This window comes from Carassius carassius, chromosome 41 (assembly GCF_963082965.1).
Source record: "Carassius carassius chromosome 41, fCarCar2.1, whole genome shotgun sequence".
In the NCBI taxonomy this organism is placed as follows: domain Eukaryota; kingdom Metazoa; phylum Chordata; class Actinopteri; order Cypriniformes; family Cyprinidae; genus Carassius; species Carassius carassius.
In genome coordinates, this window is record NC_081795.1 from 5,948,377 (window position 1) to 5,964,155 (window position 15,779).

Below are 15,779 nucleotides of genomic sequence, written 5' to 3' on the forward strand. Positions count from 1 at the left end.
GGTTGTAACAGGGCCTTCGTCAAATCCATTCGTCGCACCTGGGGCCCAACAGGGCGCTCCAACTAACCCGTTCCAGGCCAATGGAAGAGCAGTGGTACCAGGAGTGGTTGTGGCCACAGCGGGTATGAGCGGAGCTCACGTTGACCTTATAATCTCAAGAGTTTAAATGAGTTGATCGATAAAACCTGGCATTGCTTCGCAGAGAATCTGCTCAGAATTCACAGCAGGCTTTGTTCTCGGTTTTAAAAGTGTGTAAGCAGCTCTTGCTTTGTGTCTCATTATTTTTTTAACAGGGCTTTGGGAAGAGTTTTAAGTGGGTCAGATACCCCTAGTATCCATGCTAGAAGCTAACAGCTTGAGATCGCTCGCACACTTGCGAGATACAAAGGCACTTCTGAAGAGCTGCAGACATTTGTGGGTCTCTGCATCCCTGCGGCGGATAAATGTTGTGTGTACGTGTTCCAGAGAAAGAAAAAAGACAGAAAGGGGAGGCATCTTTGGTTAAATGTGAATGAGAAGCAGATTTTTTTGTCCCATGAAATTTATATAGACCAAAAGTAAGATAAAGCTGAAATGGAGTTTGCTGCGACTGATGGTTTTGTCTGGTTGTGTTCTTGACATGCTGATCTGACATGTTAGGGCCCCTGCTGGGTCAGACTTTCCCCGCGGCCCACTTCGTTGTGTCCATCTCCCTCTTTCTCTCATTTTCTCCCTATTCTCTCTTCCTTTCCTGGGGCTTGGCATTGACTTTAGACTATGTAGTTGTCTTATATAAACTACACTGACCACAACTGTGTAGTCATCTTGACCCCATTAAAGAAAGGTATGCTTGTATTGTCTTTCATCTGAGGTGGATGGACCCCAGATAAAGTATTGATAACTCATGACGTTCGCATTAGTGATCTCCAGCTGTGACAGAACATTCACTATGTATGTATTTTAATAGATCCAAAATTTCAAGCCAAGTGGCATTTGCTAGCAAATGATGCTAGAGCTTTTATCACTTGTTTTGTTATATAATGCTACCGTTCAAATGTTTTGGGGTAAAATGGGGTTGTTGTTTTTTTTGGAAGAAGTCTCTTATGCTCACCAAAGGTTTTTGATCAGAAATACAGTAAAAGCAGATATGTTGTAAAATAATATTCCTATTTAAATTTACTGGTTTCTATTTTAATATATTTTAAAATGTATTCCCGTGATGATGGCAAGCTGAATTTTGAGCAGCCATTACTCCAGTAATCGGTGTCACATGATCCTTCGGAAATCATTCTAATATGCTGAATTGGTTCTTAAAACATATTTCATATTATTGTTTATTAATGTTGATAACGTGTGCTGTTTAATAGTTGTGTGAAAACTCTGATACATTTTTTTTTCCAAAAACAAACCGTACTGACCCCAAACTTTTAAACAGGTGATCTATATATGCACACGAGTATATATTAATATATTACTAGACTCACTAATGTTGAATAACATTAGGAGTATTGGAAACTGTTAGTTCTTTGTTCTGTAGTGTCTTTGCTCCTTTTTTGCTGTGGAGTTTTTGTCATCTTCTTTGCAGAATTTTTGCCACAGATTTCTGTACTCAGGATAAAAATAGTCCTTCCTTTAAGTCAACATGACCCTTTTTCCTAAGCTTATTGTGAATGACTTGTCAGTAGAGTGTTGCATTTCTGAAAAAGTACAATTTGACATCCACTGATAAAGAATATAAAGTTAATTCAGGTAGTTTCAGTGTGTTTCAAGTGAAGTTGAACCGCATTGTCACTGTATCTCACAGCATGTGTATGTCAAACTGAGATGTTAACGCCGAGCTCTTTGTGTCCCACAGCCTCTTTTGGCCCACCATCCATGAGCATGCCGACTGGGTTTGGAAATTCTGCTGCATACAACCTTCCCACCAGCTTCAGTGGAAACTTCCAGCAGGCGTTTCCTGGACAGCCGTTCGTCCAGCAGCACGCGTATCCCCAACAACCCAACGGTAGGGGCTGAGAAAGACTTGCTGCAAAGATTTTAATGCCATTTATTAATGGTTTACAATTTGTTCCACTGTCATGTGGCATTTTGTAGAATGTTTCAGTTGTACTTCAGCTAAAAAGATTGCGTAACATGATCTCATTTCTTTTTTGTATTCACATATTTGTCTCTCTCAGGAGGTTTTGCTGCATTTGGTCCAGGTAAAGTCACTCCATTTGGACAGAACATGACTGCGCCTGGAGTAGCCAACAATCCCTTCCTGGTGTGTAAAATGATATATATGTGTGTGTGCGTGTGTGTGTATGTATGTATATATATTAGGGGTCGCACGACTACTGATTTCTGCTAGTCGATTTCTTATTTAAAAAAAATACTCATTACTCAACTACTCGTGGTTCATGCTACTGTAAATGAAAAGACATTAAATAGTTATCAATAAACGCTTATTACTTCATAGCCGTATGCAAAAGTTACATGTGTAAATTGTCAAAACTTTATAATTCTGACATATTGAAATTTTCATGGAACACCAAGTATTTGTATCTGTAAAAATAACAACATTTTTCGTATCTGCATTCGGACACAATGTAGTACAGTTACTTGATAAGACTGTTAAGACTTTTTATCTTCTTTTTTCATAGTTATCACTGAACAAGTATGCCGTGTTAAAATAAAATAATTATTAATTTCTAAATATTTAGCATGCAAGCAGAGAGATGTCATGACAAACGTTTAGTGATCATTTGAACTCGACTGAATTAATTCAACTCGCACATTTTGCAGCACTCTTTAAGCAAGTCTACAATGTTTAGTGAACTTCACTTAAAGTTTTATTCAATGAATTCACTTCACACTCGTGACTCTAGAGGTCTGTGTATAATATTGCGCTGATCCCATGACTCAACTGTTATCTAGCAAACACCGGACTGTGCAAGCCTCATCCGAATATTCAGGCAGAATTATTCCTTGTCCGTTATTTGTTTTTCGAAGCCATTATCCGTGCAATTCTGAATAAAGTAGGCTATTCTGCTTCGAGCACACCCCTAATTATTACATTACATATTGAAATTTTACATGCAACATAGATAAAGTCATAGAAATTAACTGCTATGGTTAATGCATGCTTGAGTAGTCGATTGTTTCCGATAGCGCCGACTAGTGGTTGAAGTAATCGATCACTCGACTACTTCACTAGTCTATGCAAGCCCTAATATATATAATGTATGTGTGTGTATATATATATATATATATAATGTATGTGTGTGTATATATATATATATATATAATGTATGTGTGTGTATATATATATATATATATATATGTATGTGTTTGTGTGTATATATATATATATATATATATATGTATTTATATGTGTGTTGATAGATATAAACAATATACAAAATGATAATATAAATAATTTTTGAAATATGTGTATTATAATTACATATACTATTTATATTAATTTATTATTTATACAGTCTTCATTTTATTCCAATTGTTACTTTGTCTCCTATTCGTATTTTTTCTACTATTAATGTACAATGAATTGTATTTGAATTTATTATATTTTATAGTCTACATTTTACTCCAAATGGTAATTTGCCTTTTTTCCTTACTAAATAATTTTATCTTGAAGTAAATTCTTGTTATTAATTTATAATTAACAATTATAAAATTGTTATTAATGTATTATATTTTTTATAAAGTCTACATAATATTCCAAATGTTATTTTGAAGCTAAATCAGTAGGTTTTTTTCTCCTCTCTTGCAGGCCGGGGCAGCAGCAGCACAGTTTCCTGCAGGAGGATCATCCTCAAACCCCTTCTTATAGCGCTCCGGTGGGCTACCTGCGACTCGTTCGCACCTCTTGCACTGTTTTGTTTCTCAAGTAGCTTTAAAAAAAAAGAAACATCAATTTCCTAAATACATTTTTATTGTATTTTAAGAGCAGAAGACTGAAAAAACAGCAATGGAATAGATACATGATCCTGTCTATGGCACATCCATAGTAAAAGAAACCAAAACATGTTGCAGAATTGTTTGGAGAAAAGGAGCTTTTTTATTATTATTATTATTCTTTTTAACCATGCTCCTTTTGTCATTCCTGTGAACTGGCCTGACCTGGAAATCATCTGCATGACGTGGTGGATTACCAAGTTATTGCAAACCTCCTGTTCATGTTAATGCTGCAATTCTGTACAGAATTCTTTCCTAGAAATTGCAATTTTTTTGGTCTTTGTGCATATCAGTATTTGTATCTTTAACACTCATACATGTGTACACACATGCTGCATTTAAGGCGCTGACGTCCATCATGCTGTGAATAACATTAAGCAAGAATGTGGAATCCATTTTTTACATCATAGTGTCACATTTAGTGCTTTTGGAGTTTGTGAGAATAAGACAAAAAAAATTTGTTAAGAGGAGTTTAAACTACAAGACTCTTTTTGAATGTCAACAACTCTTGAACTCATGAGACTCTGACTCAAGACCACTTATGTTACAAAAATCTTAAGTTAATGTGTGTGTGTGTGTGTATATATATATATATATATATATATATATATATATATATATATATATAAACAATGAATTTTACCTAAATCGAATTGGTGATTTTGGTGATTGAATGTGTTTAAAATTCCTGTACTTCCTGTTCCTTGTGTTCAAAACTTTGTTCCAGTGATGATTTGTGCATCATCTTCTGCCTTAAAAGCTTCTTCTGGATTTTCTCACGGCGTTTCAGTCTCAGGTTTTCGGCACATTGTGGTATACAAACCCCTCAAGAAGAAAATGAGTGCAATAATAGAAAAATATGCTCCGTAGACGGTAAACTGGAAGACAAGTAACAAAAACAGTCTAAATACATGTTCTGGATCCAATACAAATTTAGCATGTGTGTCGTGCTGGTGATGACTGTAGAAGATAATTTTGACCTATATGGAAGGTGTCAGGTAACCTCACCTGTGTGACAATATCCAGCCCAAGCCCACTGCTATCCACCACCACTGAGGTGATGATTGTCTGGAGGAGCAGCGCACAGAAGGTGTTGGCTCCGAACACAAGGGCGTAGCGCTCCATGTTCAACCCAGCTGCTATCTGGAACCTGTGAAACAAGGGCATGGATGTACTCATGCATTCATCCACTCATTGGAGAGATGATATTAACGCAGATGTATTTTTCTTTCTGCTGCTTTATTAAATGTCAGGAAATTGTGATTTCCATGCCTGGAAAAGTTATTGTAATTAATAAAATGATCTATAATATATTTTTCTAGTTGTGCTCCATTCTAAAAGATGCCATTGGCTAAAGTTGTTTTGTGCAAATCTCTTTAAATGACTATTTAAGCCCCTTAATCTGTAAGGATGAGCAACTGGAAAAATCATGGAAATTCATTAGTTCTGGGGACCCTGTGTTGAGTAAATTATTAAATTATTAAATATTAGGAAATTGATTTAATTGTAATTTCCAGGCCTGGGAATGTCTTGAAAAGTAAGACAATTTTAGTATCATAGATAATATAATAGACACTATTACAATTTTTATTTTATTTTTAATTCACTAAGTCTGGCAACACTGATTAAAGTAGTGTTTATAATAAGTGTAGTGCGGTTTTGTTTCCAGAAGCGCCACCTGCTGTCAGAGAGTGAACTTGCATTTACATTCAGCCAATCTGCTTTTTTTGTTTTGTGCAGATGTTTTATGTAGTATAATTTCACAAAGCTGAAGACAGACCAATATGTTTTAGCTACAAGTTTTGAAACGATTTAATCTAGTTTATTTAATCAAAAACTGCTCATGTAAGATCTTTGTTTGGCGCTGATTTCAAACGGCTACAGATAAAGGCAAGTTTGGTCTGTAATAGAGCAAATAAATCTAGTTCATGTACTAATATTTTTATTCCATCTTGTCTCTTGCTTAAAGTAAAAATATATATATATATTAATAAAAAATATGAACAGAATTGATTGAGTCAATCAAAAATATTTGGAGGGTACATGCTAATGTTTTAAAATATTGTTTTCTTTTATACAACCTGAATTCCGGAAAAGTTGGGACGTTTTTTAAATTTTAATAAAATGAAAACTAAAAGACTTTCAAATCACATGAGCCAATATTTTATTCACAATAGAACATAGATAACATAGCAAATGTTTAAACTGAGAAAGTTTACAATTTTATGCACAAAATGAGCTCATTTCAATTTTGATTTCTGCTACAGGTCTCAAAATAGTTGGGACGGGGCATGTTTACCATGGTGTAGCATCTCCTTTTCTTTTCAAAACAGTTTGAAGACGTCTGGGCATTGAGGCTATGAGTTGCTGGAGTTTTACTGTTGGAATTTGGTCCCATTCTTGCCTTATATAGATTTCCAGCTGCTGAAGAGTTCGTGGTCATCTTTGACGTATTTTTCGTTTAATGATGCGCCAAATGTTCTCTATAGGTGAAAGATCTGGACTGCAGGCAGGCCAGGTTAGCACCCGGACTCTTCTACGACGAAGCCATGCTGTTGTTATAGCTGCAGTATGTGGTTTTGCATTGTCCTGCTGAAATAAACAAGGCCTTCCCTGAAATAGACGTTGTTTGGAGGGAAGCATATGTTGCTCTAAAACCTTTATATACCTTTCAGCATTCACAGAGCCTTCCAAAACATGCAAGCTGCCCATACCGTATGCACTTATGCACCCCCATACCATCAGAGATGCTGGCTTTTGAACTGAACGCTGATAACATGCTGGAAGGTCTCCCTCCTCTTTAGCCCGGAGGACACGGCGTCCGTGATTTCCAACAAGAATGTCAAATTTGGACTCGTCTGACCATAAAACACTATTCCACTTTGAAATAGTCCATTTTAAATGAGCCTTGGCCCACAGGACACGACGGCGCTTCTGGACCATGTTCACATATGGCTTCCTTTTTGCATGATAGAGCTTTAGTTGGCATCTGCTGATGGCACGGCAGATTGTGTTTACCGACAGTGGTTTCTGAAAGTATTCCTGGGCCCATTTAGTAATGTCATTGACACAATCATTGTTTTTAAAGTTTTCCACAATTTTTTTACGCAGTCTTTCACAGATTGGAGAGCCTCTGCCCATCTTTACTTCTGAGAGACTCTGCTTCTCTAAGACAAAGCTTTTATAGCTAATCATGTTAAAGACCTGATATAAATTAACTTAATTAATCACTAGATGTTCTCCCAGCTGAATCTTTTCAAAACTGCTTGCTTTTTTAGCCATTTGTTAACCCCGTGCCAACTTTTTTGAGACCTGTAGCAGGCATTAAATTTTAAATGAGCTAATTAAGTGCATAAAAGTGTAAAATTTCTCAGTTTAAACATTTGCTACGTTATCTATGTTCTATTGTGAATAAAATATTGGCTCATGTGATTTGAAATTCCTTTAGTTTTCATTTTATTAAAATTTAAAAAACGTTCCAACTTTTCCGGAATTCGGGTTGTATATATATATATATAAGTAGGAATTAATGTACATACTGTATAGATTGGGAATATATATTTTAGTTTTAAAAGAGAAAATGTTGCCTTTGCAACTAGATGAAATAATTTGATTTCAGTCAATGCTATTTTATTTTAAGCTATTTCAAGCAAAAATGTTTTTCTTAACCTAGGCACATTTGTGCACATTTATTTATAGCATCTACTCTTTATTAACTTTGCCATAACGATTTTCACTTAAAACAACAGGTCTCGGAATTTGGAATTAGCATTACAGGTCCAAAATCTTTACCACCAATTAAGATAAAACTAGCAAGGAGTCAGATAAGATAATGTACACTTTCATGAAAGTTTATCATGTAATTATGCAATTAATTTGACGCAGGGATAGGTTATATTCAGCAAAAATTCAGTCCATGATAACATCTAACTTAATTTCTAATAAATATAATCTGAGCAGGTGTTTAAATGAAGTCACGTATTTTGAACAGGACTTGCATGGCGATGGTGATGAGTAACATGTACAGGCTCTTAAAGATGATAGCCACAGTAGCAGACCCAGATGTTGGCGCTGAAGACCATTGCGAAGAGTGCGCCACCTTCCAGTGCCAAGAGCATGCCCAGAGCCACCTAACCCCAGCGAGACCAGTCTGCAGATGAAAAACTGATGCCATACGCCGCCGCTGCCCCTGTGGTGCAGTCATGTCCAGTGAGAAACATTCAAATACAGTCTAAAGGCCTGTAGTTTAAATTTAAAACTGGAGTGGTATTACATTTCATTTCTTTGTGAATGTTCAGTAATAAGTATGCTAGATTTTACTTGATAATAAGTTGTAATTGATATTAGAACAGTAAAATCTACTTAAAAATTTTTTCAAGTAAATCTTGGTTCTTTTCAGTGTACGTAGTGTGAATGAAATTTGAACGTACTTCATCTGCCATGTTGATATGGTCATGTGACCTTCAGTGTGTCTCTTTACTGCCAATCACAAATCCCATGGCCTCATGGGATAGTAAAATGTCCATTAAATGCACACTTCAGAACCTCATCAGAATGCGGGTACTTTTCACCTACTGTGTATTCAGACGTACTAGTCCTGCTCTTTTGGCCTACTGTTTTTCACGTTCTGTATAGTAGTGTTGATTTCGGATGCCATGATGGATCTTAAAGTTAGGTTAGATGCCATTTAACACAGATGAAAACAAGGATGTGATAGACAGACTTAATTACTCTTTACAGTGGTACGCACTGTATTAATGTCCTAGATCACATTCTTTTCACAACACACAATTTTCTTAACTGATTGATGGAGTTTTTGTCTACTGAAATCTTATTATTTTTCTTGAAACTTTAAGCTGAACAGTCTGTTAAATATAAGTGCAATCTATTTAACACACTGCACTTCTATCCCTCAAAGCCTGGTTTTCATTACTGTCTAAAATAAAATATGGTTCTACACTGACTAAGATCTATATTGGGCATATTATCTAGACTTAACTGAGTTCATAATAAATAAGTGTCCTGTCTACTCACCTAACAGGTTTGAGAGGGCCTCCACTCCTCCATTGTAGACCGTGAAGCTTCTAGACGGCTCCACGTACTCCCACAGCAACTGGACGTAGTTTATTATCTGGTAGTAGCCAGCGGTAGCTAGCACTCTCAACACCTGGGATATCATATGGACAGCAGAATTGCACCCCATTTAGATTTTCTAGGAATCAGCTTCCATTTCATTGCGACTTTAAACATGGAAGAAAATGCTAATTTTAGTTATTGATCCACTTTTTTTCAAGGTCCAGAAAAGTATAAAAAGCATCGTCAGAATAGTCCATCTAGTTGTTCAACTGTAACATTATGAAGGGACAAGAATACTTTTTGCATGTGAAGAAAACAAAAATAATTACTTTATTCAACAATTTGTCTTCTCTTATTTATTTTTGTTTTCTTTGCATACAAAAAGTATTATCACTGCTTCATAACGTTACGGTTGAACCACTGATAGCCGAAGGAGTTTTCTGAAGATGCTTTTCATACTTTTCTGGACCTTGGCAGTGTATTTTACTTTGCAGTCTATGATACAGTCACAAGCCTCCCGGTTTTCATTCAAAATACCTTTAATTGTGTTCCGAAGACAAATTAAGCTTTTACAGATTTGGTACGACATGGAGGTAAGTGATTAATGACAAAATGTTCATTTTAGGGTGGAATAACCCTTTAAGTTCTTAGACTGTAAAAGCAGAATACTGAGTTAAGGAATTTTCCTGTTTTATCCACTGACAACCTCATTTAGCTGCTTATTAGCAACCAATTTTCATGGCATAAATGCTTTAAAAATATCACAAGTAGGGCAAAATATCTTAATCAGAGACCTTATTTCAGACATTTAACCAAAAAGTCAACAAACTTTGGGACGATGGAGACAGAAGTGCAAATAGCACTTATTTTAGATGGTTTAGGACTCATTACTGCAGCACTCATTGTTTAACCATGTGGTTTTACTAATATGACAGGTTAAACTCATTAGTCCTACCTGACCTGGAATTTTTTGCACTTTTGTTATCACAATTACCAGAACCTTCTGGTATTTCAACTCTACGCCATCTTTTTGGCCATTGTTATAAAGTTCTTTCTCTGTCCCCGCATCCCTTTCACCATCAGTCTCTCCACTACCACTCCTCCTTTGGTGGAAGAACATACTTGTCTTGGGCATTGGGAGAAGAATGGAGGTGATCAGTGCAATGGCAGTGAGAACCAATGTAAACACTAGTTATAGGACATCAGTTCAAAACAGACTAGGATCTGGCCCAACACTGAACCAGCGGTGTTGCCCAGAAGCTGGGCTAACCGGCAGTATGAGGTGGCTTTCAGGTAGTGCTTCAACTCCACCACACTGTAGAGATACGTGAAGTAAGCAACATCGCACAACGTCACCAATCCGCTCGTAAACTATATGGCCTGCATCTCTGGTACACCATTACACCACAGCAACATCGCCATGGTGGAGAACAGGACTAAACACTGGAAGACGTAGCCACTTTGTGAAAAAAGGAAGAACGGAACCAGCACTGCCAGGTACGAGTAAGTCCACACCGGGAATATCTGATTGGTTACCTTTGGTAAAAAAACAGAGATTTATTTCACAGATCAAAATTTGCAACAGAGCTGGGTAGATTACTTACAAACTGATGTCCATGACTAAATATAAATTACATTATGAAAACCAGAGGTGTCATGGCCATTCAAAGTGATATATTTTATGGCATGACACCCATATCTGGGACTTAAGTAAAAAAAAAGAATTTTATGTGTAGTTAATAGATTACAGTATTAGTCTACTTTGCCCATCACAAATTATAGATCAAATAATTTATAAAGGTGCAAAACGTTTTTTTCTATGTGCACACGCCCCCTAAAAAAATCAAGAGTGCATGATGCCCCTGATTAAAACTGTTAGTAACTTAGGTTACTTATTTCAGGTAATGTATTCTGACTACTTTTTGGATTACTTTTTACCAAAAAAAAAAAATTTTTTACTTACCATACCCTTCCTTACCATACCCTATTTATATAAAAAAGCAAAGAGAAAGAAAATATATTCAATTTTTAAAATCAACGTTATAAGATGCATTAGGGTTTCCCAAACTGGGCTTAATGAAAGAACTGCAGTAGGTTTTTGAGCTGATAGAAAGCTAATAATTAACTACCGATAAATCACAAAAATGTGATATAGTGTGAATATATTCAAATCCAAATGGTATGACACACAGTAGGATTTTTAGAAAGGAAAATAGAGAAAAAAAAAAGAATTAGGGAGAATTGCTAAATAATGAGTGATTTACTGCATTTACATTGTGTGAATAATATGTAATAATAATCGAACTCTTAAAAAAGTAATTGTAATCTGATTATGAACATTATATGATGTAATATACTCAAGTAATATTACGAGTACTTAAGCATACAGCAACAGGCTCATCCTGATGGGGTGCACATAATAGCTGGTGATTTTAACCAGGCATGCCTAAAGACTGTTCTTCCAAATTTCACATGTGAAGCGTGCCATCAGACAGAAGAGCATAGCCTATTAGATCATGTATATTGCAATATTAAGCAAGCATAGAGGGCATTGCCACAACCACATGTAGGTCAGTTAGACCATCTGTCACTGCACCATGCCAGCGTACACCCCTCGTGGAAGACGAACAAAGCCCATCAGAAGACTGATCAGCACTTGGCCAGAGAATGCTCTCTCACAGGTTCAAGACTGTTTCATTAGCACAGAGTGGAGTGTTTTTGAAAATCAAGACCTGGGAGAACATACACATGCTGTTCTGGGATACATCTCATATTGTACTGAGAACGTCACTGTTAAAAAACATCTTCAGATCTTCCCAAACCAAAAACCATGGATGACGAGAGAATTCTGAACTCTCATACATGACCGTAACATCGCATATAGAGCTGGGCCCAAGCGAATTTGAAGAGGGGCATTAAAGCTGCAAATAAGTCATACAAACAAAGGATTGAGGGTAATTTCACTGATGGGGATCCAAGTAGGGCATGGCAGGGGATACAGTACATGACCAACTATAAGGGCTGTAATATCACACCAGTTTACACTGATGCATTGCTGGCAGAGGAACTGAACATACTCTTTGTCCCCTAAAAAAAACAGACTGACTTCATCCCCACCCACCTGCAGTAGCACCTCACTAACTCTGCAGCAACATCAAGTGAGGAGTGGATTAAGAAAAGCGAACCCCAGAAAGGCTTCAGGACCTGATGGAGTACCAGGGAAAGTACTCTCGGTATGTGCAGACCAGCTTTCAGGGATTCTTACTAAGATTTTTTACATTTCCTTAACCCATGTCATCATCCCTACCTGCCTAAAACCGTCTGTTATCATCCCTGTCCCTAAAACAACCACAGACTGTAGCTTGAATAACTTTAGGCTCATTGATTGACATCAGTGTTGATGAAGTGCTTTGAGAGACTGGTCTTGTGCCACATCAAGGCCTGCCTCCCTCCGTCATTGATCCTATCAGTTTGCCTACAGAGCAAACCCACTGCACTGAGGGTGCCATTGTCATCGCCCTCAACAATGCACTTAGTCATCTAGAGCATGCAGGAAATTATGTAAGGCTATTTTTCATAGATTATAACTCAGCCTTTAACTCTATCATTCCTGATATCATGAGAAATAAATTACTGAACCTGCAGCTCCCTCCTTCTACTTGTGCTTGGATAAAGGACTTCTTAATCAATAGACTACAAACTATGAAATTTGGTTCTCATGTATCCTCCTCTCTTACACTCAGCACAGCATCGCCCCAGGGCTCTGTGCTGAGTCCGCTCCTGTATGCTCTCTATACTTATGAATGTGTCTTCTAAACCCATCCCAAAAATAAAATGATAAAGTTTGCAGATAACTCTGCACAAAAGATAACCGGTTGTCCTCTGCCCTCCCTAGAGGAGATCTACAGCTCCCAGTGGGTCCATCATGTCAGACTCCTCCCACCCAGCCCACCACCTACAGTATTTGATTTGTTGCCCTTAGGTAGGCTCTTCAGATCGATTAAAACTTGAAACCTCCAGAGTCAGGGACAGTTTCTTTCCATGATATTTAATTAATTATTTATGGCTATGATGCTACTTTTTGATATTTTTATACCTTTTACTTTCTGTAACTTATGTCATGTCCTATTGTGTTTTTAATGTGTGTGTGTGTTTTTTTAATTGCACTAAAGGGAGTTGCATTATAATCTTAGGACAATAAAGGACAATAAAGTTGTTGAACTGTACTTGATTTTTGGAATCAGATTACACGTAATCAATTACTAACTAGCTCTGATCAGTAACTATATCACAACAACTGATTAATGCGAAAAACTGCATATAGATAATTTCTTACCATATGTACTAAAGAAAAATAAATAAAAATATTAGCATCTGAATAATAAAATATAATAAATAACAAAATTATATTATTTTTAGATTAAATATAGCATGTCACACTACTGTAACTTTTAATATATTCGTTCTAATTTACTAAAGAATGAGAAAAAATAAATATGTATTATCTTTGTATTAAAATTGGAACAACATTAGCATGAGTAGATGTTACTAGATGTTAGCGTGTTAAAGGAACGCAATGAGAAATGGTTCTAAAGGCCTTACTGTGCTGAAGAACCCATAGACGCATAACAGACAAGTTGGATACTTCCAGTCCCTCATCCAATGCTTGAGAGACTCCATCTCCATTTCCTCCAGTTAGATGATAGCCTACAGTAAATTTATTAAATGTATGTTATTTTCAAAAGAGCACTATCTTTGCATGCACTATATATCTTAGCAGGTGTGTGAGATATGTTTTCATGGAAGTACTGTTCCTGTCTTGAGATAATAACCATTCACTCTGAGTGCAAGAGTCAGTTTCACTGTGTGTGTGTGTGTGTGTGTGTGTGTGTGTGTGTTTGAGTGTTTGAGTGTTTGAGTGGATATGCTGTAAATGAGCAATCAGTGTGTAAAGTTCTGCTTAGATTATTTTGATTACTCCTTCATTACTCCAATACTATTATTAACCAGACAATCAAGCCTTGATTATTTATTTAATACTATGCAGTATTTATTTATTTAATCAATAAGTGTTTAAGATTTACTGCTTTGACAAATTTTAATTTTACTCGTGTCTTTACACTTTGTAAGTAAAAGTTTTTTCTTCAGATTTTCTTCTTTGTAATGGGGGACCACACTTATTTTATTTAATTATTTTATCATATTATTTTGTTTATGACCCCCTCCCGGATAAGCGGTGGAAATGGATGGATGGATAGTTATTTTTTTATTTGTTTTATTTTTATTTTATTTGTATTTTATTTGCACTAATTCTTTAGGGTTTTCATTTTGAATTCCTACACGCTGCTGATTCTGTCGAACTTTTATTTTGAATTCCTACGTGTTTCTCATGCTTCCTGTTTCAAATTGGTTTCTCGTGACAATCCCCGGTTTGTGGAGAAAACACAAGCAGGTTAGAAAAATACACACGTTAGACTTGAATTGCTTTAATACTGTGCAAAATTTCTATCAAAACAAACGCGTCGAACATTATTTTCATAAATACATCTTTTAAAAAGTGTAAAAATGGTATGACAATGTTAACACAAAACACAAATAAGTATTGCTAATAAATAGCATTTATGGACATTTACCCTGATAATACTAAGGTATTAGTTACGTGCATTAGAATCGCGTGTTCACTGAAAAAATATAAACATTTATTGTCATGGTGTACATTAAAATAAGATGGTATTAATATGTTTGTTTGTACATATGATACTTTCATGGTTAAGTACTTTTAATCTGTTTAGTAATCAACTAATTTAAATGTATTTTTCCAGGTGTGCAATTATGGACAGCAACAGATTCCAGATCGTGGTGCAGGGAGAAGCATCTGAAACCGACTCAGATGATGAAGTGTACATCACCTCTGCTCCTCCTGTCCATGCATCCTCATCATCATCATCAGGGATGAAGGTCCCAGGAGAGGCGTCCGAAACCGACAGCGAGGATGAGGAAGAGAGAGCTCGCAGACTAGCCTCTGAAAGCCATCAACAGATGCTCCGCAGAGATCTGCCGCCTCTCATCGTGATCAGAAACACACCTGCGTCTCCCTCTGGACAGCAGGACAAATCATCACCTGTGTCCAGACCTGACTCGTGTAGGTTTAACACGTTACTCCAGCAGAAACTGCAGGAGAGCAATGCACGGTTGTGCGCAGATGTCAATCAAAGCCTGAAACAGGTGTATCAGAACGCTGCACGGGACATAAGACAGGCCACCACTCACCTCAACAACTCTCAGACAGGCATCATCAACGCATCCCACAGCATCAGACTCATACTAGAGGACCTGAAGTCAGTGTCTGAGAAGATCGACATCATTACTAGCTGTCATCTGCTGCCGGACATCACCATGCCAAACCCGCTCTCTGAACAATGCTAATAAAATGAGCACGATGAAATGGCTGCATGTATATAAAATGACAAATGTTGTGAAATATTATTGCTTAAAATGGGCCTGCTCTTGGCCTGTTGAAGGTCCAATGTTACCCACAGCTTAGATACATTGTTTTTATTTTCTTGTGTGCTACATATCAATAGTATTTGATCAATATGGTCATCATTAACAGTTATTATCAATTAATAACATGAACATTTTTTTGGAGTGATTTGTTGAATGCACTAACAAACGGACAACAAATTCTGCAAGAAAAAAAGGTAAACTTTTCCAATTTGTTAAACAAATTTCTTAAATTAAATTCAATTTATCGAAGAAAGTGTACA

The 15,779-nt window shown here is 36.5% G+C and overlaps 2 protein-coding genes and 1 pseudogene across 5 annotated transcripts in view; 2 read left to right on the plus strand and 1 right to left on the minus strand.

The window, feature by feature from the left end:
• Window positions 1-4,569, plus strand: part of LOC132123500 (arf-GAP domain and FG repeat-containing protein 1-like) — a 28,577-nt gene extending 24,008 nt beyond the window's left edge. Inside the window, exons 9-12 of one of the 4 annotated variants that reach the window (XM_059534152.1) lie at window positions 12-122; window positions 1,835-1,984; window positions 2,157-2,242; window positions 3,752-4,569. In XM_059534152.1, the coding sequence (XP_059390135.1) occupies window positions 12-122; window positions 1,835-1,984; window positions 2,157-2,242; window positions 3,752-3,811 (407 nt within the window). In that variant the 3' untranslated portion in view covers window positions 3,812-4,569. The remainder of the gene's footprint in view (window positions 1-11; window positions 123-1,834; window positions 1,985-2,156; window positions 2,243-3,751) is intronic. The other 3 variants (XM_059534150.1, XM_059534149.1, XM_059534151.1) reach the window with 3 other exon arrangements.
• A 5,280-nt stretch (window positions 4,570-9,849) lies between these two features.
• Window positions 9,850-10,993, minus strand: LOC132123026 (thiamine transporter 2-like; annotated as a pseudogene).
• A 3,398-nt stretch (window positions 10,994-14,391) lies between these two features.
• LOC132123200 (biogenesis of lysosome-related organelles complex 1 subunit 3-like) lies at window positions 14,392-15,502 on the plus strand. Its single transcript, XM_059533773.1, has 2 exons — window positions 14,392-14,464; window positions 14,835-15,502. Exon 2 carries the CDS (start codon window positions 14,845-14,847, stop codon window positions 15,436-15,438), a length of 594 nt encoding a protein of 197 aa, XP_059389756.1. The 5' UTR covers window positions 14,392-14,464; window positions 14,835-14,844; the 3' UTR covers window positions 15,439-15,502.
• Window positions 15,503-15,779: the final 277 nt, after the last annotated feature.